This window comes from Doryrhamphus excisus, chromosome 17, assembly GCF_030265055.1.
Source record: "Doryrhamphus excisus isolate RoL2022-K1 chromosome 17, RoL_Dexc_1.0, whole genome shotgun sequence".
NCBI lineage: Eukaryota > Metazoa > Chordata > Actinopteri > Syngnathiformes > Syngnathidae > Doryrhamphus > Doryrhamphus excisus.
This window is the reverse complement of record NC_080482.1, coordinates 7750726-7778630: the sequence shown is the minus strand read 5'-3', so window position 1 is coordinate 7778630 and position 27905 is coordinate 7750726. Positions and strand designations below refer to the sequence as shown.

The following is a 27905-nucleotide window of genomic DNA, read 5'->3' as shown; positions in this document are numbered from 1 at the left end:
ACCCTCCTCCCCCCCCCAGGCTGTTGTGAGCTTGCTAAGTGATGATGTTAACCTGTGGGGTGAGGTGGGCTCTTAAATCGTGCAATTATAGATCGTATATGATATAACGGAGGTGAGGCGTTATTACCTCCTGCCAGGAACGGGATGTTTTCATTGGCGTTTGTTTGTGTGCGGCTTCCTGTTTACAGTTTTTTTTCCATGTATACTGAAATGTTCTCGTTTTTCTTCAAAAGGTTGACAATTCCATACTTGATCAGAAAATGTAATAATAAACATACGGTATACACAATGTTAGTTGACCCCATTTTCAAGTCAAACTGGGACACGTCTACATTTTTCGAGACCTTTGGGAGTTATGTATGTGCATATGGAACGAGGAGATCCAGCTTGTCGGATGTTGTTTGAGGCGGCCTTTTAAATTATCTATTTTTGAGGTTTAATAACAGTGCAATCATTGGGCAAAATTGTATAATCCAGAATTTTGTCCCAGAGGACCTAGATTCGGACATGTGTGAGAAGTTGCAAGTCAGTGAGACTTATCAGGTTAGAGTTGCAGCCTTTGAAATTGTGTTTTTTTTGGGTTTAATAACAAGCCACCATGGGGGTAAATTCTATGATACTTAATTTTGTCATAGAGGACTTTGATCTGGATATGTGAGAGAAGTTTCAAGACTTACTGCTTCGTGAGGTATCGCTTTTTAAATTGTGTGCTTTTGGGATTTAAAAACCCAATTCTACTATTGGTAAAATCCCTAAAAGTGGTATTTTTGTAGAGGACTGGATGTGTGTGAGAGGTTTGAAGTCGTGAGTTGAAGTTTGTAGCCTTTTTAAATTGAGTAATTTTGCGGTTCCCCCCCAAAAAAATATTCTACTGTCCAGAATTTTCAAGAAATGCCATTTGTGTGGATAAGAGGCTAAAAAGATAAAATACTTTACTTTTACTTATACTTTGAGCTGAAAATGTTTCAGTGTGGATAGCACCTAAATTGTGTAATTTGAGGGTTTAATAACAACGACACACTCTATCTAGTCAAATTCTACGATCCAGAATTTTGTCATAGACTATATTGAGCTGGTTGTGTGTGAGAAGTAGCAAGTCATTCACTTATCAGGTGAGTGGTGTGGCCTTTTTAATGAATTGTGACATAATAAACAACGTCCCATGTGGTAAAATCACAGTACAAAGGATTTCTTTGTAGAGTGACTCTGTGTTGTAGTCTATTGAACATTCTATAATGTCCTTAAAATATTGGAATTTTACAGTTTAATAACAGTGCCACGATCTAGCCAAATTCTCTCATCCAGAATTTTGTCTTTGCAGACTTTGAGCTGGACATGTGTGAGTCAAAAAAAAAATGTAAAGTTTCTACAGTTTAAAGAATTTTATGTAGAGAAATCTGAGCTGGACATGTGTGGGAAGTTTCAAGTTAGTCAGCCATATTGGGTGAGAGGTGCAGGCTTTTAAATTGTGTAATTTGGGGGTTTAGTGACACCGTTTGTCAAAATTCTACGATCCATTCTATGATTCATACAGAACTATGAGCTGGATGTGTGAGAAGTTTCAAGTCATTCAGACATAGCAGGTGAGTGGTGCTCCCTTTAAAACTGTGTAACTTGAATAAACAATACCACGTGGTTGAGTAAGGTATAATGCCTTTAAATTGTGTAATTAGGGGCTTTAATAGAATTGATCTAGAGTTTTGTCCTAGATGGTATGTCATTTAGGGTTTAAAAAAAAACTGTGCCATAATCTAAGAACATCTCTGCAGTTCAAAGAGAATTTTGAGCTGAATGAAATATCATGTCTTGGCCCAAAAAACGTAATTTCAAATTTGGTATAATCCAGTCATTGCAAATAAATCAGATCAATGGAAGATGATGGATATTGTCCCAACTGACAGAACACCTGCATTAGCTTTAATTCTATTCAATCCAGGATCAAACATAACCTCCTTTAAGCTAGTAAGACTACAATATATTGGAGACATTTACACATTGATTTTGGAGGGTTTAGTTTGTTTCTTTTGGCTTTCGGAGGGGTGATGCATTTAAAAAAGAAGCCTCATTGGAAGTCAGACGTCATTTTCTCTTACTCTTGTTGATATGTTTTCTTGTTGATTAGCTAAATGGATACCATTCCCTGTGTTTACCTTGAGGAAAAACTATTCTCGTAGGAATGAGCAGCTTATGTAAGTAGCAGTTAACTAACATTAGTTTCACTTACCGCACTGCTCACATTTGTTTCAATGCTGTGTGTGTGTCTGTGTGTGTGTGTGTGTGTGTGTGCAAATGGGGGAGGTGTGAATGGCCAAAGAATGCTTACCTTGATGGGGGTTTAACTGACTTAAAGCTTGTAAGCCGTGACTCACAAGAGGCCTGGTGCCTTTTCACAGCTCGCACAGTGCGAACTTTGAATACATGAGTGTGTTTTGAATGTCATTTTCCCTTTGGAAGTCATGGAATGGAAATACAGCTGAATGGCATACTTGCTATTCAGTAAAACATCTCATCTATCATCTTCAGGCTGGTAGTGATTTATAAATATGTGATAATACGGGTCAAATGTACAGTTTGAATTTAGCACTGTTGAAAAAATCCCGCAATGTTGGCATGTTTATGTCTTTATGCTTCACTGATAATGTTTTTTTTTGTCAAGTGTTGACATTTTGCACTTTGTTCGGCAGTCCATAAATGCACCATATTTGCTGTGCAACTTAGACTCGAACGCCAAGTTCTGATACTCCATATATTTTATACTGTAAATGTGTCCAATAAGTGTTTGAGGCATATTTAGCACTTAAACCTGAAGTTCCGAATAATCAATTGGCAATTGAAGAGAGACAGAGGAGTTTAATCTAATAATCACAGCAGTCATTCATTCATTCATTGTAAATGTTGATCCAAAATCAGAGGAGAATGTCACACCAAGTTAGCAGGAGGGTTTTGGAGGCGAAGTGACAAAAATGTTAATGGCCGGATCTGTTACTTGCAGTTTTTGGCCCTGGAAGCTAACTCCTATATGAACTGTTCCTATCATTTATTTACTGTATTTATGTTAAATGTAGTCAACAATGTTTTTACCCTTAAAACTCTGTCATAAATTTTACCCTTAAGTCCCAAAATGGTCCCATTCACACAGGCAAAGAGTTGTAAAAAGATAATATCTCTTTTTTTTTTACTTTCACCACAACTAATCTTTAAAAAAAATTCCGACCCAGGCATTATGGGTATAAAAGTTATTATTATTATTAACAATATTGATTTTTATTTGTAATGAAAGCTACATTTTAAAAAAATATGGTTATAATTGGAGTCCCATGATTTGTTTTGTCTCATTTTCGATGATGAGCTGTACGGTGGTCGAGTGGTTAGCACGCAAGCCTCACAGCTAGGAGACCTGAGTTCAATTCCACCCTGTGTGGAGTTTGCATGTTCTCCCCGTGCATGCGTGGGTTTCCTCCCACATTCCAAAAACATGCTAGGTTAATTGGCGACTCCAAATTGTCCATAGGTATGAATGTGAGTGTGAATGTTTGTTTGTCTATATGTGCCCTGTGATTGGCTGGTGACCAGTCCAGGGTGTACCCCGCCTCTCCCCCAGAAGACAGCTGGGATAGGCTCCAGCACCCCCCGCAACCCTCGTGAGGATAAGCAGTAAACAATGAATAAATGAATTAATGATGGAAAAACGTGTTCAAATTCAGAATTATGCAACCTCATTTCACTTTGGAGTTTCCACAGCTGTATTAATGACCAAAACGGTGTGGTTGAGTTTGTTGGTGAGATGTGAGCCCACGAGTGCTGCAGCGTTTGATTTGAGGTCACATTAGGGTAAATATCATGGTCGTATTTAGCTTTTCGACAAAGGCGTCTTTAGTGGTGCCAGAACTAACAAGGGGAAAACTATGCCTGCTAGGAATAGTCTTGCTTCTTTGCTTCATTTTAAAGATGCTTCACCTTTATTCACTTCTTGTTGCTGCTAAACTGAAGCTAGGAGTGATTGACATTGAAATATTCCCTATTGCCAATTAACTGGCTTGCATTTTTTTTTTATCCTGGCCTTGTCAAGTGGAGGGCTTAAAAGTAGGCCATGGCACATCGCTTAGCAACGGGTCTCATGCCCGGCGCCAATATGGTGAGATGGTCTTCTCGTGTCGCCTGCTTATCTCATAATTGTATGCTGCAATGTTATGCCTCAATTAAAGGGACAATATGTAGCCATTTTGGCTTTGAATGAATAACCGTTTGGAGAATAACATCAGTGTCAATGCTGTGGCCACACTGAATTACCTATTTCAGTGGCGGACCTGGCTGGACACTGCTCATGTTTTGTAAGCGCTAGCAGCGCTCAGAGTTGTACAAACAATTAAAATGATCAGATAATGTTCATTCAGACATGATGCCATCGCACAAACAAGCCCTGTTAGCATTTAGCATGTACATCCATTCGATTGTGGTAGTGAATTAAATTACTATAACCACAAGGGGAAGCTAAAGATGCTACCTTGAAGGGAAAATAGGTCTTAAGCTACATTTTTAGCATTGTTTAAAACCAAATCAAATAGGAAAATGTGTTTATAAAAATAGCCAACTCAAAAACCATTGCTGAGCAGCCTAAAATTCATTTTTCAAATTATTCAAGACCAAATTACATAGCAAAATATCCATTCATCCATCCATTTAGGTATGTAGGAACCTATCCCAGCTGTTTTCGGGCAAGAGGCGGGGTACACCCTGGACTGGTCGTCAGCCAATCACAGGGCACACATAGACAAACAACCATTCACACTCACATTCATACCTATGGACAATTTGGAGTCGCCAATTAACCTAGCATGTTTTTGGAATGTGGGAGGAAACCGGAGTACCCGGAGAAAACCCACGCATGCACGGGGAGAACATGCAAACTCCACACAGAGATGCCAAGCGGAGAATCGAACCCAGGTCTTCCTGATGGCCTACGTGCTAACCACTCGGACATAGCAAAATATGTTTTCAAAATACCAAACTCAAATTTTGGTGACATTTTTCACTGGTTTAAAATTACCAAATTACATAGGAAAATGCGTTTTTAAAATACAAAATTTTTTCGCATGGCTCAAACTCAAATCAACAAATACACATTTTTAACAAAATCGTAAAAAAAATTCACATTTCTCAAGACCAAATCACATTGGAAAATATTAGGGATTCCCGATATTGGCTTTTTTTGACCAAAAACCGATATGCCGATATAATTTCCGATCCCGATATCAGCTGATACCGATATGTGTAACATGATGTATCTCCTGTAGTTCAATGAACACATACAGTATGTGTTGTACACAGCATTTTTTTCGGTTCATGATCCAATATCAAACTATATTGGATTTTTATGATGACATCATGTGTCATTTTAGTTATCGGATATCCCTAGAAAATATTCATCCATCTTCTATAAATACTAGGTAATATATGTTCTTAAAAATCCTCAAGGTTTCTATGCATTGTGTTGTGTTTAAGAGCACCGGGAAGTTGCAAATGTAGCAAATGGCAACAAAAAACATGGCTGATGGTGACATTGAGGTCGTGTTTGTTTCGTTTGTGAATAGATTATCTGTTGATCGTTAGTTGATCTACTTCCTGGTTTATGGACGGGTGTCATTAGGATTTTTGGTAGCTTCCTGCCTCGTTCGCTGCACTTGACAGAGGCTATTATTCCTTACCGCTACTTTAAAAAACTGACAAACAGTGCCCTCATAAAACCGCCACCTGCCTCAAGGAGGTCAGTCACAATTCAGTTTCTTTACTTCTGCTTTTTTTTCTCTTCAGTCCTCCCACCTCAACTGTCTTCCTGTGGCAGCTTGGTGTTTTCTCGTTTTAAGTCAGCCATCGAAAGCCGCATCATGACAAACAGGCAAAGTGAAAAACACCAATGAAAAAAAAACAAAAAACAGAGTAATACTAATCTTAAGTTGTTGTTTCTCTGTGGGGGGTTTTCCACAGCAAGGACATTTATGATTCCATCGGACATTAACTGCACGTGTACTAGTTTGTTTATGTCCTTTTATTACTGGCAGGCTTTATTCCAGGCGTCCATTTGCAGCTTTCACACATGACCAGGCCTTCAAGTACACATACACAAACACACGCACATGGGAGTCAAGCATACAACGTGATCAAACAAGCTAAAAGAGCCTCCTCAGTATCAATGTGGAGTCAAGGGAAAGATAAAGGATTTATGTCTCATTATGTTGGAGCCTTCCTGCTCATATAAGGCAAATGAATGATGAGGCAGCATTTTCACTGCCTGTTACGCAAAATACAACACTTCAGCCTAGGGTGCGTGCACGTACGTGGCCGTTTATATTCTTATATACATATTTTATACTGTATAAACAAAAATACATGACATTATCTACTGCACATGATTTATTTATGAAAAATATAATATAATAATGATTATATCCTGAATACACTTTGGGAACACAGGATCAGAACAGCTTCCTGACACCCTCAACGTGAACTCAGGCCGACGAGAAGTACAGATTACTTAAAATAAATGAGTTATGATGGGCTAACTGCTCAAGTTCAAAGTGGTTGCCTAGCAACAATGCCAAACCATACTGGCCCTCAAAACCCGGGTCCATCCGTCCATCTTCTACCACACACCCAAGCAGGGAGGCCCAGAATTGCCTTTCCCCTGCCACTTTGTCCAGCTCCTCCTAGCGGATCCTGAGGCGTTCCCAGGCCAGTTGGGAGACATGGTCTCTCTAAGTGTCCTGGTTCTTCCCTGAGGTCTTCTACTGGTTGGACGTGCCCTAACCAGATACCCAAGTCACAGAGATAGTGCCACTGAGGAAAAGACAGGAAGCAGAACTGGAGGTAGCAGAGATGAGGATGCTGAGGTTCTCATTGGGAGTGACCAGGATGGATAGGATCAGGAACGAGTACATCACAGGGACATTACATGTTAGAGGCCTTGGAGATAAAGTCAGAGAGGCCAGACTGAGATGGTTGGGACATGTCCAGAGGAGAGATGGTGAATATATTGGTAGAAGGATGCTGCGTTTGGAGCTGCCAGGTAGGAGGTGTAGAAGAAGACCAAAGAGGAGGTTTATGGATGTAGTGAAGGAGGACATGAGGGTAGTTGGTGTGAGAGAGACAGATGCAGAAGACAGGGTTGGCATTCCCAGGCCCGTTGGGAGACAGTTGGGTCTCTCCAAGTCCCTGAGGTCTTCTACTGGTTGGACATGGCCTAACCAGATACCCAAGCCACAGAGACAGTGCCACCGAGGAAAAGACAGGAAGCAGATCTGGACGTAGCAGAGATGAGGATGCTGAGGTTCTCATTGGGAGTGACCGGGATGGATAGGATCAGGAACGAGTACATCATAGGAACATTACATGTTAGAGGCCTTGGAGATAAAGTCAGAGAGGCCAGACTGAGATGGTTCGGACATGTCCAGAGGAGAGATTGGCAGAAGGATGCTGCGTTTGGAGCTGCCAGGTAGGAGGCGTAGAGGAAGACTAAAGAGGAGGTTTATGGATGTAGTAAAGGAGGACATGAGCGTGGTTGATGTAAAAGAGACAGATGGAGGCGGTTCATTTGCTGTGGCGACCCCTGAAGGGAAAAGCCCAAAGAGAAAGAATAAGATGGACGCCGTGTACTTAGTCCCCAAGGGCACACATTTGGATAGTGTTGTGTTGTCCCAAATCCATTACTTTTCATTGCATACTTATATTTAATTGTGAATTACAACACCCGAATCCGTCGCTTTCCAGAACCTTCTTTGGTGCTGAACCCCAGGCTGAGGAACGAGTGGAAAAAGCGTTCAACTTGAGTTATTTATTGACAACAGGGGGCATGTTTCTATCTGTTTGTTTGGTAGTTTCCAGGGTCGGGAGACACGCTTGAACTTGTCAGAGCATTTCAATTTTTTTTGTCATGTTGAAGCGCTCAGCGGTTTAGCACAAGCAGATCCCAGGGGGGGTCAGGGTTCATGATGTAGCGTTACTTCCGGATTGGGTTGCGGAGTGTTCCTTCCACCCGCTACCTGAGGACATGTATTTATTATTTTTTTTATGCAACAGGCCGTCTGCTGCGGAGTGGAAATAAGCACATCGACGCATTCTTTCCAGGAGACACTCATTTAAGCTAATTGTTTTGTTTTCCGTGCGCGGCCTGCTGAGGGTGGGCTTTAAAAGGCAGCCGTGTATGGCGTGCTTGCAGCCTCTGTGGCTAAGTGGCTGATTCCGGCGTGTCGAGGCAGGTGACACAGGTTGCCTAGTGACGACCGACTATCCCCCGCCGCCCCCCACAACCCCACCCCCACCCTAAATCTGAGCTTGAATGATTTGCCAGCGCTTTGAAGTAAAAGGAGGCAGCATAAATAATTGATTCCGCTTCACACCGGCTGACACCTCACGGCGGCCCCGAGCACAGCGAGGTGTCCCAACAATGTCTAAAGGTGGTAAATATTTAAGGCTCGTGTGATTTACACGCCTGTGGAGCCGTGGTATTCGCCATTGAGTCGTGGAAGTTTTGACAGCATCTCAGCTTTAAATGTTTTTTTGTGTGTGTGTGTGTGCCCGCACGATTGTATTCTGTCACCGGATGAATTCCCTCAGTGGAAAAGCACTCAAGTTTCAGTTTAAAAAACACTTAAGCTCTCTGTTGTCATGTGTCAAAAGCTGTCAAGATGATTGTAAAGAGACATTTGAAAGCAGCACAAAGGAACAATTGTTTTTGGTGGGTTTTGTTTCATTGTGCTCACAGGCTCCCCCTAGAGGTTCCAAATGAAATCTAATTACCGGCGAGCCACTGCTTGTCAATACAAACATCCAAACAAGCTAAAGCTCAAGAGGCCAAACTAACAAAGACAATCATAGAAGTCAAAACAGTTATCAAGTCATGCTAAGAAATCATCATTTTGGCCTATATTACATACATATATCTTCTGTACCACTTATCCTCCGATATGATATTTATCTACCCTACTGCAATGCTTATAAAGCTAGCAACATAGCAACAAAGCTAGCAGTTAGCACCATAAACAAATGCACAGTAACACAACATCTCAGCTATAAGCAGTACATTAAACACACTGATATAGCATGCTAACAACATCATGAATGAGTGGCAATGGCTAACTTAGCTCAGCAGTTAGCAACCAGCTCGGCGGCTGAATCACAACACAGTCCAATATCGGTACAAACAGCGTCTATCATTGAAGAAATGAGAAATAATCATGTTTCATTGTGCTCACAGGCTCCCCCTAGAGGTTCCAAATGAAATCTAATTACCGGCGAGCCACTGCTTGTCAATACAAACATCCAAAGAAGCTAAAGCTCAAGAGGCCAAGCTAACTAAGACAATCATAGAAGTCAAAACAGTTATCAAATCATGCTAAGAAATCATCATTTTGGCCTATATTACATACATACATCTTCTGTACCACTTATGCTCCGATATGATATTTATCTACCCTACTGCAATGCTTATAAAGCTAGCAACATAGCAACACAGCTAGCAGTTAGCAACATAAACACATTAAACACATTAAACACATTAAACACATTAAACACATTAAACACACTGATATAGCATGCTAACAACATCATTAATTAGTGGCAATGGCTAACTTAGCTCAGGAGTTAGCAACCAGCTCGGCGGCTGAATCACAACACAGTCCAATATCAGGGTACAAACAGCGTATATCATTGAAGGAATAAGAAATAATCAGGTTACTCACGTTTAGAAGCTTGCACTGTTAGCTGAACATCAAATGTTACGACAACTCTTGAAACCTGCGCGTCTGCCCTGGTGCATTCAGGTGCCCATCTAGTGTCGTAAATGGGAGTAGCATTTAATCATGTTCACTTAAAGCAGCAAAAAAGAATGGACATTAGTAAACTAGTCTTTTGTACAAATGTTTAAAGTATTTAGGATGTATTCTCCTTTCCAGTTTACATGTAATTGTGATTTAAACAAGAGTAACAACGAAAGAAATGAAATGCAGCTCGCTAGTTGTTGTGATGTTCGAGGTGTACGTAAAAGCATCTCGCGATCTATCGCATGAGGAAGTGTTGTGATGACAACGGATTCGAGACGTGTTTGTTTTAGAGTTAAGAGATAAATAATGAGTTGATAAATAAACGGTAATAAATGGTGTATGAATTGCAATGCTGTTAATGTGTTTAACTGAGAATAAAGTTATAAAGAGGCGATATACTCTGTGTAACTCTGTGGGGAGCTACACTGTGCCGCCGTCTGACGTCATAACAGAGCGCTGGCTTGCAGATGCGCATGCGTTAATTATGCTACTTTTTTACCTAATTAATGAACTAAATTAGTTAACGCGTTATTTTTTACAGCCCTAATATATATGCATATATATCGCCTTCCAAGTGTTTTGGGCTAATTAATCCAATAACCTTGTAATTGCTTTGTGTAATGACTCCATATTGTTGCTTTAACGTACGACACAAAAGAAGGGGTAGCAAAATAATCCAACTTGGCTGGTGCTTAAATTGTTAACGTTTTTCATCATAAAACGTGTTGACACTGTAACATATTTCAGAAGCCGATCAATAATGACTGAGGCTGTATTCCGCCTGTGGACTTTTCTCACTGAATTGTGTTATGTTGCAGGGAATTCTTATGATTGTATTTACAGCGTGCAGCTTTATGTGACCCCGGGACTGTGCTTTACGACGAGTCGCAGGTTGTGAACGGACACAGTATTAAGGCGGCCTGTGTCCTGTACACAGTGTCTTTATGTGCACGGCTTTAAACCTGCGTGCTAATCTGGTGACAGCGGCGAGCACATGCTACCAAAGACAGACTAGCCGTCTGTAAGCATGGGGGTGGAATTAATACACGAGAGCACTTCTTGTACCGCTGATCACATCCTTGTGCACATTGTCACTCGCTGAATGTACTGCAAAAAAGGTCAGTAAGGATAATTCATAATGCCGCCTACAAAGAACATACTAACTCCTTATTTCTAAAATCACAAATACTTAAACTTGCTGATATAGTTCATCTTCAAACAGCTAAAATAATGCATAAAAAATAATGCTAAAAATAACCAATTAGCTAAAAATGTCATCCAATACTTCTCTACAAGAGAGGAGAAATATGATCTCAGGGAAGAACTACATTTGAAACACTTATATGCTAGGACTACGTTAAAAAGCCATAGCATTTCAGTATGGAATCAAACTATGGAATGGATTGAGTAAGACCCTCAAACAATGCACAACGATGAGCCAATTCAAGAAACAATACAAGCAGTTGATGTTGTTGTAAAAAATAAAAAATGGGAAAAAAATAAAAAATAAAAATAAAAAATAAACTGTATTAGGAAAGCAGGAAGTGAACAAATGTAACAGTTACTGATCGTAAAAGCACCAGATGGAGGGGTAGGATTTAATAAGCTTTGCTTCTTCCTACTCCTTTTGGACATGTGGAACTGTGAACTGATTATGTGATGCATTCAATTGTAATCTGATGCATGTTCAAGTGAAATAAAACCATTACCATTACCGTTACCATTGTGTAATCAACTAGCGGTGTGTCAGTGTGTAGGGAAATACAACTTATTTGACAAATAATACTATGAAAGTGTGTTCTGTGCAGTAGCATTTTTAATAATAGGTCACAGTCTAATTAAAAAGAGTGTCATTACGCTGCAAAAAAACTAGCTGCAGTGAATGCATCTGTCAAAAAAGGCTAACTGAAGGGGAACTAAGGTCCTTTGTATTTACTAGCATATAAGCTAATGTTAGCATGCGTGGTTGTTTTTCTCATTTCAGTCATTTGATTGGCCACTTGTTACTAGGCAGAGAGAACCTTTGGTGTATTTTTACAATGAAAGCATGAAGTCGAGAAACTTCTCAGGAAGTTTTATCTAAGAGGAGACTGAGGGCCTAACAACAAAGTGGACACTGTGGAGTATAATTCTTCTTTGTGCAGGGTAAGCTAGGCATGTATTCCCAAATGTTTTACGCCACCCACATAGAGTATGGGTATAGAGCCTGACCAGGTACTATAAATAGTACCATGTAGTACTGCTTTTGAGGGCAGCAGATGTAGATCAACAGAATTCTGATTGGCTACTTGTCGCTAGACAAGTTCTACAGGCCCCCATGACGTCTGCCCCCGAAACCAGTGTTTCTCAACAGTCATTGAGATAAAGTACATAAATATATATAAAATTAATAATGATCAGTGGAACACATGATGGGTTCAACCGCCCCAATTCCAAGTGCCCAGAACTTCCCAGATAGGATCGAACCCTTAAGGTCCCCACTTTTGGTTGTAACCTATTTCACATTTCAACTGACCCCTTTTGGCCCCCATTAGAGGGGGTGGGGGGGACCCATGTTGCCTGATCAGGCCCCATAGGTGAAGGCTCCCCATCGACTCCGGGCCCCAATTTTGGCTCCAGATGTGCTCCTCTGTGACTGCCGTCCAGTCATGGGGACCAGTCAGTCCAGTTCAGTCATCATCAAGGGTTTTTGAACTTCTCCTTGTCTTGGTTGACCCTACCTCAGATACAAAAGCCCCCCCACAACTTAGCTCCTAGGATCATTGAGACCCACAAACGCCTTCACTGTGATAAGGGGAGTAGCTCAACGAGCAAGTGGAGGGCTTCAAGTACCTTGGGATCTTGTTCCCAAGTGAGGGAAAGGTGTGCCGTCTGTCCATCTTGTTAAAAAGGGCGTTGAGCCTAAAGGCAAAGCTGTTGATTGACAAGTCAATCCACTTTCCTACGCTCACCTATGGTCGGGAATTATTGGTATAATGGAAAGGACAAGGTCGCTGGTACAAGCAGCCAAATGAGCTCGGAGTAGAGATGCTGCTCCTCAGCATTGAGAGGAGCCAGATGAGGTGACTCGGGCATCTGTTTCCCGGATGTCTCCCCTGGACAGAAGACCCGGCACACATTGAAAATACTGACACTACATAAGCGGAAAAAGATGGCTGAATGGATGGATAGAACCCCAGATAGCAACATACATTCATTCATTCATTCATTTTCTACAGCTTTTCCTCACGCGGGTCACGGGGGTGCTGGAGCCTATCCCAGCTGTCTTTGGGCGAGAGGCAGGGTACACCCTGGACTGGTCACCAGCCAATCACAGGGCACATATAGACAAACAACCATTCACACTCACATTCATACCTATGGACAATTTGGAGTCGCTAATTAACCTAGCATGTTTTTGGAATGTGGGAGGAAACCGGAGTACCCGGAGAAAACCCACGCATGCACGGGGAGAACATGCAAACTCCACACAGAGATGGCCGAGGGTGGAATTGAACCCTGGTCTCCTAGCTGTGAGGTCAGCGCGCTAACCACTGTACCGCCATGCCGCCGCATCTTTTTTTTAGATGTCTATTTTTTTTTTTATTTGAAGTGTGCCTGTCATGGTTGACGTACTGTACATTCAAACCCCCTCAAAACTCGACCATGTTCGAATACTTCACTTGACTTCAAAGCCAGCATCACTTCTTTTTCCACTTTAAAGACGGTTAAGAACCTATGACACAAAACACATTAACTTATTCTTAACTAAATGTAATTTTTTTTCTTCTATGGCTAGCATCACCATTTTCCTCACTTCTTAATCAATCCCTTGACTGTGTATTTATACAGTATAACTGTACTTCTCCATATATGGTATATATGCCGTGTATGAGTCATGCATGTTTGTGTATACATAAACGTGTTGTATCATCATTACAATAATCCCACCATGCGTATTCTGCGAAACACTTGAGTGAGAAGCACCTTGCCAATAAAAGAGGTGCCTATAAATAGCTCTCAACACGCACAAAAACACATTGGCTACTATTACACAGCATACACATGGACATAGACTTATGTATGTGTTCTCATGCACGTCAGCTACTCAGTGGGCCGGGTCACTGTTTTCCTGTTTGTGCTCTCGGAGGATACATTGTGGTCGACGTCTCATACACACACACACACACACACACAGAAGGGCTACTAGCCCACACATGTGGTGACAAATAATGGAAATATCACAAAACAGCCTTTAGGGGAAAAAAAATAGCACAACTTGACCTTCAAAATTAATAGAATTCCGGATGCAAAATTGGTATTAATGAAGCATGCCAATAAATGTGGCCACTGGTGTAAAAATAACCCAGTGATCAACACGCTGAGTGGAACAGATGGAGATGTGGACACCCATGGCACAACATATCACCCAAGGAGAAACACCAAGGAGACAGGAAGGATTGGATTCAATGATGCTATGCTGCCCCCTGCTGGTGAGTCAGAAACGCACTTCAGTTAAAGTCATAATTTGACCAAATTATTATTATTTTATATTATTATTATATTATTATATTATTTTTTTAACCCATCACTTTGTGTGCACCAATGTTAAAATTTTACTTTTTAAATATTGGATTTAAAAAATATATATTTTCACTCATTTGCTATTACAACCACAATTGCAAAACCATATCACATATATATTATAACATTATATAACATTATTTAATATATCTAATGTACATAAAACCATCAATTAAAAGTTCCACCATTGTATACTGTATTTATTGAACAGTGTTACACATGATAGTTATCTTTAGGTACGAACTGTAAAAAAAAAACAAAAAAACATGGTATCAAAACGATTTAAAAAAGTAGAAATAACATAAGTGAAGACATTGTAAAACACATCCATATCCAGAAAAAGTTTCTCATGGTGGTATTCTTAAAAAATGAGTATTTTTAATGACTATTTAGTCATAAAAATGTGATTATTCTCACCATAATTCATATTGTAGTTGTGTGTGCCTCAAAAAGAGACATTCATATATTGAAGCGTTCCCATTCATTGGGATGAATGTAGTGATTTTATCATTTAGGTTTTTTTTTTTAAAAAAAAGTGAATTTCAAGTAGAAAACAGTGAGATAAAATGTAACAATAAAAAACAGGCCAGTAGAAATATTATATATAAAAAAAAAAACAATGCATGCTGCCTTAGGCTAGACTGTGCTACTGAATAAAAGCGTCCTCATTATATGAGGTGGATGTGATTCCGGAGAAGATGGCGGCGGCTGTGTGTCGATGTGGCGTAGGCGTTTACATGAGTCAATACTGCTCATTGGGTCTGGTTCTGACCCATCACGCTCGTTTGAGCTTGTCGATGTGAAAGGTGAGCTTGAGGGCGGGGCCCAGCTTCAAGCCCATGTACTTCATCATCACGTCGCTGCGCAGCAACAGCAGCGCTTTGCCGTCGATCTCCTGCGGCACAGGATGGATCGCGTTGTTGAATTTTGCCAAACGGAACGTATGTGTAAACATTACGGGTGTTACAGTACGCTTTAAACAAAAATGCAAAACAAAGCCTGCATGACTATGTCACAAGGCATTTACACTTCCTGTCCCACCCAAAAATACAATTATGACTACATGGACCATTGCAATCATTACATGATTATTATTAAAGTATGCATACGTGTTTCCTGAATAGGTCGGCGTGCGGCGCCAGCACAGGGTCGATGTCCCGAATGTACTGCATGACTTCCTCAACGCTCCAAAGGTTGGGGTCCTGACCGCTGGGCCTGGGGCTCTCCCGAAAACTGCCCGACTCTGACAGAACACCAAAATCATCCCTTTGCACGTTGTTCAGGTATGTGTGTGTGTGTGTACCTGATGAGTTGGCGTGGCGCACCCCCGACTTTTGCCCCACGGGGCTCTTTAAGTGCTCTGCTGCCACCATGCTGCTCTCCACAAACTCCCCTGACCGATACAGGAAAACCCACTGATGAAATAAACTCATTCATTTTCTACCACTTCGCGGGGACGCTGGAGCCTATCCCAGCTGTCTTTGGGCGAGAGGCGGGGTACACCCTGGACATGTCTTCAGCCAATCACAGGGCACATATAGATAAACAACCATTCACACTCACATTCATACCTATGGACAAATTGGAGTCGCCAATTAACCTAGCATGTTTTTGGAATGTGGGAGGAAACCGGAGTAAACCCACACATGCACGGGGGAGAACATGCAAACTCCACACAGAGATGGTCGAGGGTGGAATTGAGCCCGGGTCTCCTAGCTGTGAGATCTGCGCGCTAACCACGCGATCGCCGTGCAGCCCATGAAATAAACTAATGCAAAGAAACACAAAGATCATTTACATTCGTTACTGCCGACTATCCATGCAAGTCTCTCACGTGAAAAATAGCTCACTCAACTGCTGTGAGTATAGGGCATCTATAAATCAATACTTCTCCTTTATAAGTTCCCCATTTTATACAAAAGTGACTTTTTTAATGATGTTCTATAGTAATGTGTACCTAGATCCTACTAATGGATGAATAATCTATCATCTCCTTTACTTCTTACAGAGAAGACGTGCTTCAACAGTCACTTTTGACGTGATGGCTTTTCATGATGTCATGAAAGAATAACCTCTTCAAAAGAACCCGTCACTCAGCTACAGACATTTGATACACAGGTTTGATCATTCTTTTCTTCAGTCAATAGGCTAACGTAGCAAGATGTTGCTGTTAAAATGTGACTGTAATTTTAACACTGTAACTCACGTAGCACATTTGTGTCCGCCTGTCCCACTCCTTAATTGTATGTGATATATGGCATCTATTACACTGGACAAGTTACAGAGTACAGTAATGCCTCCTTTATCACAGTTAACTGGTTCCTAACCCAACCATGATAAGTGAATTTATGCAAAGTAGGATTTCTTATAGGCCACACGGTGGACAAGTGGTTAGGGTGTTGGCCACACAGTCAGGCGATCTGGAAGATCTGGGTTTGAAACCCTGATAACGACCTTTTAAATATGGTTTTTAACATATTAGAGAACTCTAGACATTAAATAACACCCCAATATTCACTTTTAAACTCGTATTACCTAATATAGGAAACATATTGAGAGAAAATAAGCAATTTAAGACTTGAAGAGTCTTGAACCAGTCATGATGTGCTATACATATCACTATATTGACACTTACTATGGTACACATTATGTCATTGGATGGTCATATCACCTCGTACTTTGGTACGTGACAAAAATAAATAAATATATATTAAAAAAAATAAAAAACTATATTAGGAAAGCAGGAAGTGAACAAATATAACAGTTACTGATTGTAAAAGTACCAGATGGAGGGGTAGGATTTAATAAGCTTAGCTTCTTCCTACTCCTTTTTGGACATGTGGAACTGTGAACTGATTATGTGATGCATTCAATTGCAATCTGATGCATGTTCAAATGAAATAAAACCATTACCAAATAAGGTCATACTCAGGTGTTATGTATGTAAATGTGTTCCTGTTGCATAGACAGGAAGTGACATCGGGGGTTTAGATGGATGGCTGTATTATTTGTTATAAAAAAGGTAATTACCATCAGTTGAAGGACGGGAGCTCTTGGCCAGTTTTGATGGTAGTGGGCTGTTGTACGAGTTCTGCAGGAACCTCTTGGTGCCTCGCCCAGGACCAGTCGTCAGGTTATCTGCCAAACTTCTCCTGTCTAATAGCAGACAGAGTAAACGTTATAGCCAACCTTTCCCCTTGTTACATTTCTAATTGATAATAACTGCAATATGGTTCCTTTATATTGAAAGAACAAAGTGACTTGCCTGCAGCATAGGTGCGTCCGTCATAGTGCAAGCTTCCCTTGGCCACAGGCTGACTGCCAAACAGGGCGTCACAATGGAGGTTGTGGCAGAGCTTCTCCAGGAAGCGGAGGACGTAGGTGACGCTGCTGACCGTGGGCAGCGTCAGCGTGTGCTGCTGCTGGTTGAAGAAGGCTGGACGCCGTGCACAATTTCATTTCAACAGGAAACATTCCCAAGTACATTTCATTGTTCCATTCAGAAAGCACGTTACCTGAAATGACCTCACCCCCCTGGCCGGGCTTGAGGCAGGAGAAAACTGTGGCCTGGTCGTGGGCGGAGTCCACGCAAGCCTGGACGCATTGCTGAAGCACAGAGGATGCACGACCTGGACCGAAGTGGTCCGGCAGCTTCTGAATGCGCCACTGGTCCAGATGGGGTCCCACTTTGCCGTATTTGTTTAAGTAAACACAAACTAAAGGGGGCAAAACCACAGGGTGGTGAGTTTGTGGCTGTAGGCAACCTCACCTCTCATTAGAAAAGTTAGCCAGGTTACATCCATTTCTTAATTACGGGACAAAATTGTCCATTGAGGTAGCACATCAATAAGTGAACAGATTTCTGCATTTAATTAACGGACATGGTATTCACTCACACGCCATGCTGGTCATATTATTCATGGTACCTGTGGGGGCCTGTAGTGCAGAGTTGGGGATGGTGGCGTTGTCGAGGGGTACAGTGCTAGTGTCAGGCTCAGGGGTGCTGCTGGTGGGAGACGTGGGAACTGCATTAGGTACCAGGCGAGGTTTTCTCTGGACAAAAAAAAACCCAAAAACATTGTAGCATTTGTATCATTCTTTATGTGTCACAGGGAGAACAGCAACAACAAAATTAAGCCAAAGGCCATGGAACATCATGGAAGAAATTGATGATTAATTGGAAATGTGGGCTGGTAGGCAGCCTAAATAAAAAAAAAAATCACTTGTCGCTATGTTGTTATTGAACAAAAGCAATCTGCTTGTCTTGCCAAGTAGAGCTTTGTTATGGTGTATGACTGTTACCTTGCTGCCAGGCTTGGGCCCTCTTTTTTTGGGGATCTTGACAGGTGAGGCCTGGGCCTGCTGTATGGATATCCTCTGGGTCCAATTGGCCGGCAATCTGCCACGGGGTCGTCCCGGACCTGCGGTTGGCCGCCCGGGTCCTGCCATGGCGTCTTGCAGCCAGGCTGCTCTCTTTACCCAACTCAACTGTAAAAAGGAAAACCGAGACAAGGTAATATGGGTGTTATTGTTAACTATCCAGTCGACTTCTGAGGTTGTCCGGCCCTACCTTACGTCCGGGCTTGGGTCCTCGTTTCTTGGGGATCTTAATAGGCTCCAGGCTTTTGGTTGTCTGGATGCTCGGTGGTCCTAACACAGCAGAAGTCTTCTGATTCCAAGGCCCTTTGGTTTTCCTGCGCCCGGGTTTGCGCCCCCTCTGACTGGGAGGTTTGTCGACGATGGAAGGCGTGTGCATGGCTTGGTTTTCCACCGCCCCGTCTGTTAGCGGGCCAATACTCTTTGGCGGCACTGCTGTGAAGAGGAAAGTTTTTGAGATACTGCGAGTAAACTGGGTCGAGTGTAACACAATTTGATCACACAGTAGGGAAACAATTCAAGAGGCAAAAACGGAGACTCTTGAGAAATTGAGTGCAGTCAATAGTAGTCGAGGAGAGTAGTAACAGATTCTGAGATTGCATTTGTGTACAAATGATTGTTCCAGACACAACTAGTTAAGCTTTCAAAGCAGTAACTATCTTTTAAGCCACTTTCTTATTACCGAATGCCTTTCCATGAAATGTGTCGACTGCAAAAAGGAACAAAATATCAAATCTCGAGAGAACGTGAGAGTTTATTAACATTCTATCTACCATCCAAATGCCTGAAAGCTATGACGAAGCAACAAACACTTGAGGCCTAAAAAGTCCAACACCTCACACAGAAGCCAACAGAGGTCACCCTGACAGTACGGTAAATCACTCCAACACCTACCACAGCAGGAAGCACAAGCATACAAAGTATACAGTATACAGCCTGTGGGGATTATAAATTAAATACGCTTTCGCAAAAAGAATGTCGATCAATGCAACGCTGCAAGCTACAACAACTTTTCATAGGGGAGTAACCGTGAAGCCAGGAAAAAACACCACAGTTAATCGATTAGCACGGGTTAATTCTTGTTCATATATTTAGGTTACATGGTCATTGATTTCCAGTAAGAAAGCAAGTTCTTGTGTTGTTTTGCATTTCCTGCACTTGAAAGAGTTCAGAAAGTTCACACACTCCGACCCTTCCGTCATATTCTAGCATTCTGTCCTTTTGCTCATCTTACCTTAGCTGTCCTGCTGAAATAAAAGTCAAAAGTCACAGCTCGGCTATTCATCTGCTGCAGATTAAATAAATCTTACAAGCGCAACGCCGCTCCTCCCTTCTCCTCTCTCCTCCCACCATCTGACAACCATGTCAACAGTCTAACTTGTCTTGACTAAGTCCTTGCAGCTCATTTATGAAGGTTGAAGTTACACCAGTGTACACCCGACCCCCCCGCATCACTGTCAGGCTGTCTTCCAAACCATTAAGACATGCAAATGTCTCACAACACGTGTTGAACTCCTAACCTTTGGTTCCAGGTGGCTGCAGGTTGTCCCCGGTGAGCGTGCACCAGCCGACCGGGAAGATGTCCCTCGAGTCGTAACGGCAGTAGTAGTCGAACGCACCTCGCCAGCCGTCAAAGGTGACCAGCACCTCCACTCCACGTAGCGCACCCACTGTTGCCGGGCAGATGAAGTGAGGGTTTTTACGGTCCACTGCCTCTAGCTTCATGCCCACTTGGAAGGAGTTCTGCTCCGGTGCAGGAGGCTCCTGCTAGGAGATGGTAGGAAGGTGGTATAAACATGTGGGTGTAGAACTGTTATCAAATACTGTAAAGCGAGTTTCTTTACTCAACTACAGAGAGTACCGGGCATGTATTTATTTAAGGAGGCTCCTCCTAGGAGATGGTAGGAAGGCGGTATAAACATGTGGGTGTGGAACTGTTATCAAATACTGCAAAGTGAGTTTCTTTACTCAGCTACAGAGAGTACCAGGCATGTATTTATTTAAGGAGGCTCCTGCTAGGAGATGGTAGGAAGGGGGTATAAACATGTGGGTGTAGAACTGTTATCAAATACTGCAAAGTGAGTTTCTTTACTCAACTACAGAGAGTACCAGGCATGTATTTATTTAAGAGGGAGGCTTTATTTTATAAACACTCTGTAAAGCAAGACATACTGTCTGCAAAATGATACAATAATAATAAATAATACAATTGCTGCATGACTCTGATGTATTTTGTTGACATATGACGCAACCAAAGATTAATGAAGATATCTATTAGGGAGCAGGCAACTAGCTTGTGAAACCTTACCTTATGAAAAATGCGAGGAGGCGCCATCTCAGCTCCATTTAGTGTTTTCAATAGAAACATAGGCCAGGATGATGCATTTAGACGAAAACCTGGAGGAGACAATACAACAATACTCACAAAAAAAAGACCTGACCTGAAGACATCAATGCCTATTTTTGTGTGTATTTACCAAGCGGTGGCTGCAGCATGCCCCCGTTCTTCTCGCAGTTGCCGATGGGTTGGATCTCCGACGAGTCCACCAGGCGCCAGAAGTCATTCTTGTTATCCGAGCCGTCCAGGCGCAGGCGAAGCCGTGACCCCGTCAGGCCCACAACGGTGGCGATGCAAGTGGACGTGGTGTTCCGTGGATCTTGCGCCTCGAGCTTCATGCCGGCTTTGAACTCATTGAGTGGGGGCGTGAGGCTCTGTCATATTGTCGAATGACGCAAATTAGTGGGAGGCTGGTATACGTGCACAGATATTTAGTATCCACTGAAAATGAGTCAATACACAGCAATTACTGTCTAAAGAACTGGCAACGGAAGTGTGTAGCAAGATAACTGTGCCTTGCCGACAGTCATGCATGGTCACAGTCATACATGATTGTCTGGCATGGGGGGGTGGGGGGGGGTTGTGGCTGATTCAGTGGAAACAAGAATTCCAACATGTACTGTTACTTTGTAAAGCCCGATTCCTTCCCTTGGGAAACTGTTTTCTAACATGATAAGTAGCCCAAACACACCTCCAAGTGCCTTGCTGAGGAAGCTGAAAGAGATGCCGTGTCCAAGTATGTCTCCTCCAGAACTGAAGCACCTGTGGGGCATCCTCAAGTGGAAAAAAAAAAAAAGCGCAAAGTATCTAACTTCCATCAGTTCCACCTGTGCAGGCAGCTCTGGTTAGATAATAATGGTGCTCACACTTTGGACACAATAATGGCATTGTGCTGACTCATTTTCAGTGGATAGTAAGTCTACACTTCTATGCAAGCTGTACAGTGACTTCTCTAAAGAAAAGCCAAAACTCTATTTCTACAGTATTTAATATGCTTGCAGAAATTTGCAGGACGTACTTATACTAAGGCGTATCACCATATAACAATATACAACTATATAAAAATATAATTAAATACACTACACAACTAGCTAACTTTTCGAATGGGATGTAAGCCAAGGAAGATGTAGTCACCCATGCAATTCCAAATGCATATGTAGATAATTTTATGACTCTTGTTTATAGATGGCAAATGGCACTTTTATTTTGAAGGTCGGTCGTGTGTCCTCTGTGTTTGGAGAATGTGTACTCAGAGTTGGGTACAAGAATAAATTAAACATTAAAATGGTGAAGATATACTCATCCAGCCTGTGTCACGCATGCAACCACGCTTATTTTAGATGTTCTTATTGTGTTATTGTGACACTTGCTGTTAACGTTTACTTTATTTTATTTTTTTATTGTAACTGTTGCACTTTGAGATCATTCAATTGATGTTAAGTGCGTTATAAATTAAATGTATTATTATTATTATTACTAGCATATAAGCATGCAACTAAGCTAACCACGCTAGCTTCCAGTCACACTCGAAGGTTCTGCCAACTTTCGCTGGTGTTTATCGCTATTTTAACCCATTTAGTTCGGGAGGAGGCGGTTTAGTGTTTATAGTGATTTTGTGCCACGCCGAGTAAATACGTCCCCACACAAACGTTACTTCTTAGGATGATAGCATTTGAGTCATCAACTCAGCTTGTTTACATTTAGCATTTATACCGGTCTAAGTCATTTTTTTAGCATTGAAGAATCTATAACTGTATACCGCTGTATAAAAAAAACATACCCTAACTCCTATTCATGCAGGGTGCACATGGGTCAAGGTTACCTGTCGGAAGCATGATGAAGGTGCAGCACTGGCACCAGTCTCCTTAAGGTACTTCTCCCAACTGAAATGTCCTGTGCGAAAGTGGCGTTAGAAACCTGTTTATTACTTTGATTTTTGTCTGCTGTTTGCTAATCCACCTTGATACAGGGAGGGTCCCCGGACGGGACGTCCACTGCGGGCATGCTTGATCCTTCTTGCGTCTTTCCACTCTATAGCTAAAGGGAGCAGACAAGAAAAAGGTTCATCTTCAGGGTACTTCCCTGTCATTAAGTATCAATGTAGCTTCGTAATATTTGAAACAAAGTAATAATAATATGTTTTTACCTTTCTGTGGTATAGGCTTCCTCATGCTCCAACGGTGTGGACCAAGATATCAAGATAGGACAGTGATGTTTACCCTTCACAAAAACAGGAAAAAAAACACAGAGCAGCAAAGCTTGCTCAGTATGTCACCAGTTTGGAAATATTATTATGTTATGGTGGATTTTTGTTATGGTAGCCAAATAAGCCAGTCAAAATATGAGTGTAATTTGATACAGTATCAGGTATTGGTATGAGGTTTGGATATACCTAATGACGTGTCAAGGGTGGGGGGATTAGCATATTACAGGAAACAAACAACAATGGCGTCCCTGTTGCCTCATGCTAACATGCTGGAATATTGAACACACTTACGTTCGCACTTCATAACCGTCGTGCAGTGTTGTTTATCCCCACCGGAGGGTAAGAAGTGCGCCTTTTTCTTCCGCCAAGCTGGGCGTTCAAATTAATACAACCCACCACTTGTTTTATTGTTCCATATAATATAATGAAATGTGGGGGAATGGCATTCAAAAAAGAGAATAGAAGAATATGCGAGTGGATCACCCACGCAAATGCTCGGCGCTTCATTCAAAGTACAAAAAGCTCACACATTGGATAGGACACCCCCTTTTCCTCCTAGCCCACCCCACTCAGACCGGAACCTTGCCAGCGATGACAGCAGCGCCAACATGGGAGCTACTTAGGCTAACAGCCACGACGTATGTAAAAAAAAAAACAAAACAAGGCAGTAATGTGTAAGCAAACGGCGCCTGATATACTATTGCTAGAAAACCGTTAACTAGGCTAAGCTAGCCTGTGACACATATACAGTCAATGATGCTAGCAATCTTAGCATGCTAGGCGCTGACCTAATTTTTAACAAATTACAAAACATAAACATACTAGCAAACTTACCTTCCCGAGGCCAGCGCGTTGGTTGTGGTGTGCCGCCTCTAAAAAGAACACCGTGTCTCAGAGGAGTTTTATTATCGACATTGGCTCGCTTGCTAACGTGTGTGTTCATCACTAAGGAGTTAGCCCTTGGCCGCCATTTTTTTCCCTTCCACTTAGTGATGGGGAAGAACTGGAGGTATGGATGAAAGACAGCTAGAAAGAGGAGAAACTACGGCACCTAGTGGCCAAGATTCAGTACTTCAAGGAGGTGTGCCAATTTGAGAGGGACAAATTCATTCTTAAATCGGTATTGTTGTACTTTCGAGGTTATTTAACCTATTTATTTATACCACTATACTAATGTTTTATTCACAATTTGTATAGAAAACAGTCCTATTGTCATAAAATTCAGTTTTTTTGCAAATTTAATTTCAATTTAATAATAGTATGGCGGCACGGCGGTCTAGTGGTTAGCATGCAGACCTCACAGCTAGGAGACCAGGGTTCAATTCCACTCTCGGCCATCTCTGTGTGGAGTTTGCATGTTCTACCCGTGCATGCGTGGGTTTTCTCCGGGTACTCCGGTTTCCTCCCACATTCCAAAAACATGCTAGGTTAATTGGCGACTCCAAATTGTCCATAGGTATGAATGTGAGTGTGAATGGTTGTTTGTCTATATGTGCCCTGTGATTGGCTGGCGACCAGTCCAGGGTGTACCCCACCTCTCGCCCGAAGACAGCTGGGATAGGCTCCAGCACCCCCGTGACCCTCGTGAGGAAAAAGCGGTAGAAAATGAATAATGAATAATAATAGTATGTATGAAATTATGGCAAGCCAATTGAAGGCACGACGCAATATGAGCACATACAATGTGTGTTTCAGTCAGGGGTGTAGGTGTGCAATTAGAAATAAAGTCAGGGGGGGAGGGCATGCCAATTAAAGCCTGAGTGGCAAGTATAGCTATGTGATTTGAAGAGAACACCCCCAGTGCTTCACTCATGTGTATGTGTAATGGTCACCTGGCAGTGGCACGAATGTCCGTTTCAGCCCACGCGCAGTGGCCTAGTGGCCCCCCCACCTCCTTCACCCTAGGCAATTATGTTTGGTTTCACACGGTGAAAAGGGTTAATTGGCAGTGCCCACGCGCCTGATTGGACCTGTTTCACGCCTGTCAGCCTTCATAGCATCAAATGAAGCCCCGGTCCACTAGGGAGACCATTATTGGCACACACACACACACACACACAGACACAACCCTAGTGGACATGCACACTGTGGGTTCTTAAAGTGTAATGTTCTTGTGACTGCACTCACACAACTCTGATAGATGGTACTCTACTTCACTTGAAGTTCATGCTGAGAAGAGTGTGCTCACATTTGGCATTCTAACTTTCATCACTAGGGGTCAGTGTTGTTTCAGTCAATGCTCATTCTCATTTCAGCCTCCTCATCCTCATAATGTGTCTTGCTTTCCCTCTTGGGATGCACATGATGATCCATCACGCCACATTGTTCCGTCATTTTAAATCACTCGTTAAATTCTAATAATGACCGTCTTCTCTCATTATGTAATATTTATGGTGTCCTTCTACTTTCTTTGAAGGCGATTTTGTCTTCAGAGAATGGCTTGTTGTCAAGTCCCCCCCCCTCCAGAAGTGTTATATTGTCTGCTCGCTCATGTGGTCTTTATTAATAAGCCATAAAGCATACTAGAGTCTGGCACCGTCTATTCCATCAGGTTTGTTCGCGTCAATTAACCGCATGGACAATGGCTATTGCTGTTATCAGTCGCATGTATTATAACTTAAAAGCAAAAAGTAATTCTACCATATAGGAAGCAGTGTAAAGTGAATTAATCTGCTATGGGGTCAAACTGTTTCCATCCCATAAGCTATAGAGGCAATGTTTCTAAGTAACTTGTACTTCAAAATGTAATCATTGTTTAGTAAAACTAAAATAAAACAACACTACTCTAGCAGATGATACTATTCCTTTAGAACATTTAATAGATATGCTGAAATCTGATTCAACAGCTTCATTAAACGAACAGGCAAAGTTTTACATTTTAATAAAACTAAAATAAAACAACACTACTCTTTTGGAGACATGGAAAGATATTTGCAGTTGATACTATTCCTTTGGAACCTTTCATAGATATGCTGAAATCTGATTCAATAGCTTCATTAAACGAACAGGCAAAGTTTTTACATTTTAGCATTGTTTAATAAAACTAAAATAAAACAACACTACTCTTTTGGAGAAACAAAAAGATATTTGCAGATGGTACTATTCTCTTGTGACCTTTCATAGATATGCTGAAATCTGATTCAATAACTTAATTAAACGAACAGGCAAAGTTTTACATTTTAGCATTATTTAATAAAACTAAAATAAAACAACACTACTCTTTTGGAGATACAGAAAGATATTTGCAGATGATACTATTCCTTTGTGACCTTGCATAGATATGCTGAAATCTGATTCAATAGCTTCATTAAACAAACAGGCAACGTTTTACATTTTAGCATTGTTTAATAAAACTAAAATAAAACAACATTACTCTTTTGGAGATACAGAAAAATATTAGCAGATTATACTATTTTTTGTGACCTTTCATAGATATGCTGAAATCTGATTCAATAGCTTCATTAAACGAACGGGCAAAGTTTTACATTTTAGAATTGTTTAATAAAACTAAATAAGTACTGTAAACAGTACTTTCATATTTATTGATGGGATTAAATCATTATACCGCTATTATACTAAATGTCACAATAACAAATCAATCAAAACACAAAAAAATGCAAGAAAAATGTAAGCAAACGCAAAATTTAGATTGAATACCAAACTGTACCACTTTTAAGGGCAATTCATTCTGTGCCCCAAACCCTTAATCCTGTGGTTACGTTTTTTTTTATGGTGCTTTGTCGTATTGGTTGAAAGTTTTGCAGCATCCATCCATCCCTTTTCGATGCCGCTTATCCTCATTAGGAGCCTATCCCAGCTGACTTCCGGTCACCAGCCAATCGCTAGGCACATATCGACAAACAACCACCCTATGGGAAATTTAGAGTAGCCAATTCACCTAGCATGTTTTTGGAATGTGGGAAGAAAGCGGAGTACCCGGAGAAAAACCACGCACGGGAGAACATGCAAACTCCACATAGGGATGCCCAAGCGCCGATTTGAATCCAGGTCTTCCCGATCATGCTAACCACTCGACCACCGTGCTGCAGAATGACGAGCAATTTAATGACCATTTTTATTTGTATTATAATTTGTATTATTTTGTACCGTTTCCTACTAAATTATCAGGAGAAAACAGCAAAAGATGGAGTCTATGTTTGTTTGTGTGTGTGTCCTTCTGTTTTTACTTCGCACTCTGCGGGCGCATTGTTGGCGACCCGAGTGTGAAGTCGCTTGGACGAGCCGTCCTTCCCAAAAAATTTTTGGCTAAAAGTTGTTTGTGCTCTCACTCTTTCGCAGCCATATGTTTACATGTTGACATCCTCGGCGGGCCTCCATCACTTCGTCAGCGGGACCCTGAAGCCGTCGACTCTCTGCAAAGGAATCTAAGGTATCAAGCCCAAAATGTACCTCAAGCAAGGTGGTTGCTGAGGGAATGTTTTGTAACACAACATTTCTCAACATATGCAAATTGTAACACAACATCTGTTTTTTTCATAGTAATTAGAGATGCGTGTGCACTTCCAAATGTAAGCAACAACACTCATGGAGTGTATGCTGCACCCGCGCTGAGGTCTTGTGGCGCCTTCTATCAGTTGTGCCAATA

The 27905-nt window shown here is 41.6% G+C and overlaps 1 protein-coding gene across 8 annotated transcripts in view; it reads right to left on the bottom strand.

The window, feature by feature from the left end:
• The window catches only part of LOC131105698 (polycomb protein SCMH1), a 40529-nt gene extending 16230 nt beyond the window's left edge, over window positions 1-24299 (bottom strand). The window contains exons 1-16 of one of the 8 annotated variants that reach the window (XM_058054095.1): window positions 24134-24298; window positions 23240-23313; window positions 23053-23130; window positions 22916-22986; window positions 21233-21467; window positions 21064-21152; window positions 20276-20522; window positions 18949-19190; window positions 18681-18866; window positions 18305-18431; window positions 17894-18094; window positions 17640-17814; window positions 17409-17530; window positions 15682-15771; window positions 15488-15621; window positions 14365-15273 (exon numbers count right to left, since the gene is read on the bottom strand). In XM_058054095.1, coding sequence (XP_057910078.1) covers window positions 15154-15273; window positions 15488-15621; window positions 15682-15771; window positions 17409-17530; window positions 17640-17814; window positions 17894-18094; window positions 18305-18431; window positions 18681-18866; window positions 18949-19190; window positions 20276-20522; window positions 21064-21152; window positions 21233-21467; window positions 22916-22986; window positions 23053-23130; window positions 23240-23264 — 2142 coding nt within the window. In that variant the 5' untranslated portion in view covers window positions 23265-23313; window positions 24134-24298 and the 3' untranslated portion in view covers window positions 14365-15153. Of the gene's footprint in view, window positions 1-9734; window positions 9824-13490; window positions 15274-15487; window positions 15772-17408; window positions 17531-17639; window positions 17815-17893; window positions 18095-18304; window positions 18432-18680; window positions 18867-18948; window positions 19191-20275; window positions 20523-21063; window positions 21153-21232; window positions 21468-21784; window positions 21872-22915; window positions 22987-23052; window positions 23131-23239; window positions 23314-23590; window positions 23913-24133 lie in introns of those variants that run through there. The other 7 variants (XM_058054094.1, XM_058054093.1, XM_058054091.1 and 4 more) reach the window with 7 other exon arrangements.
• Between the last annotated feature and the right edge of the window lie 3606 nt (window positions 24300-27905).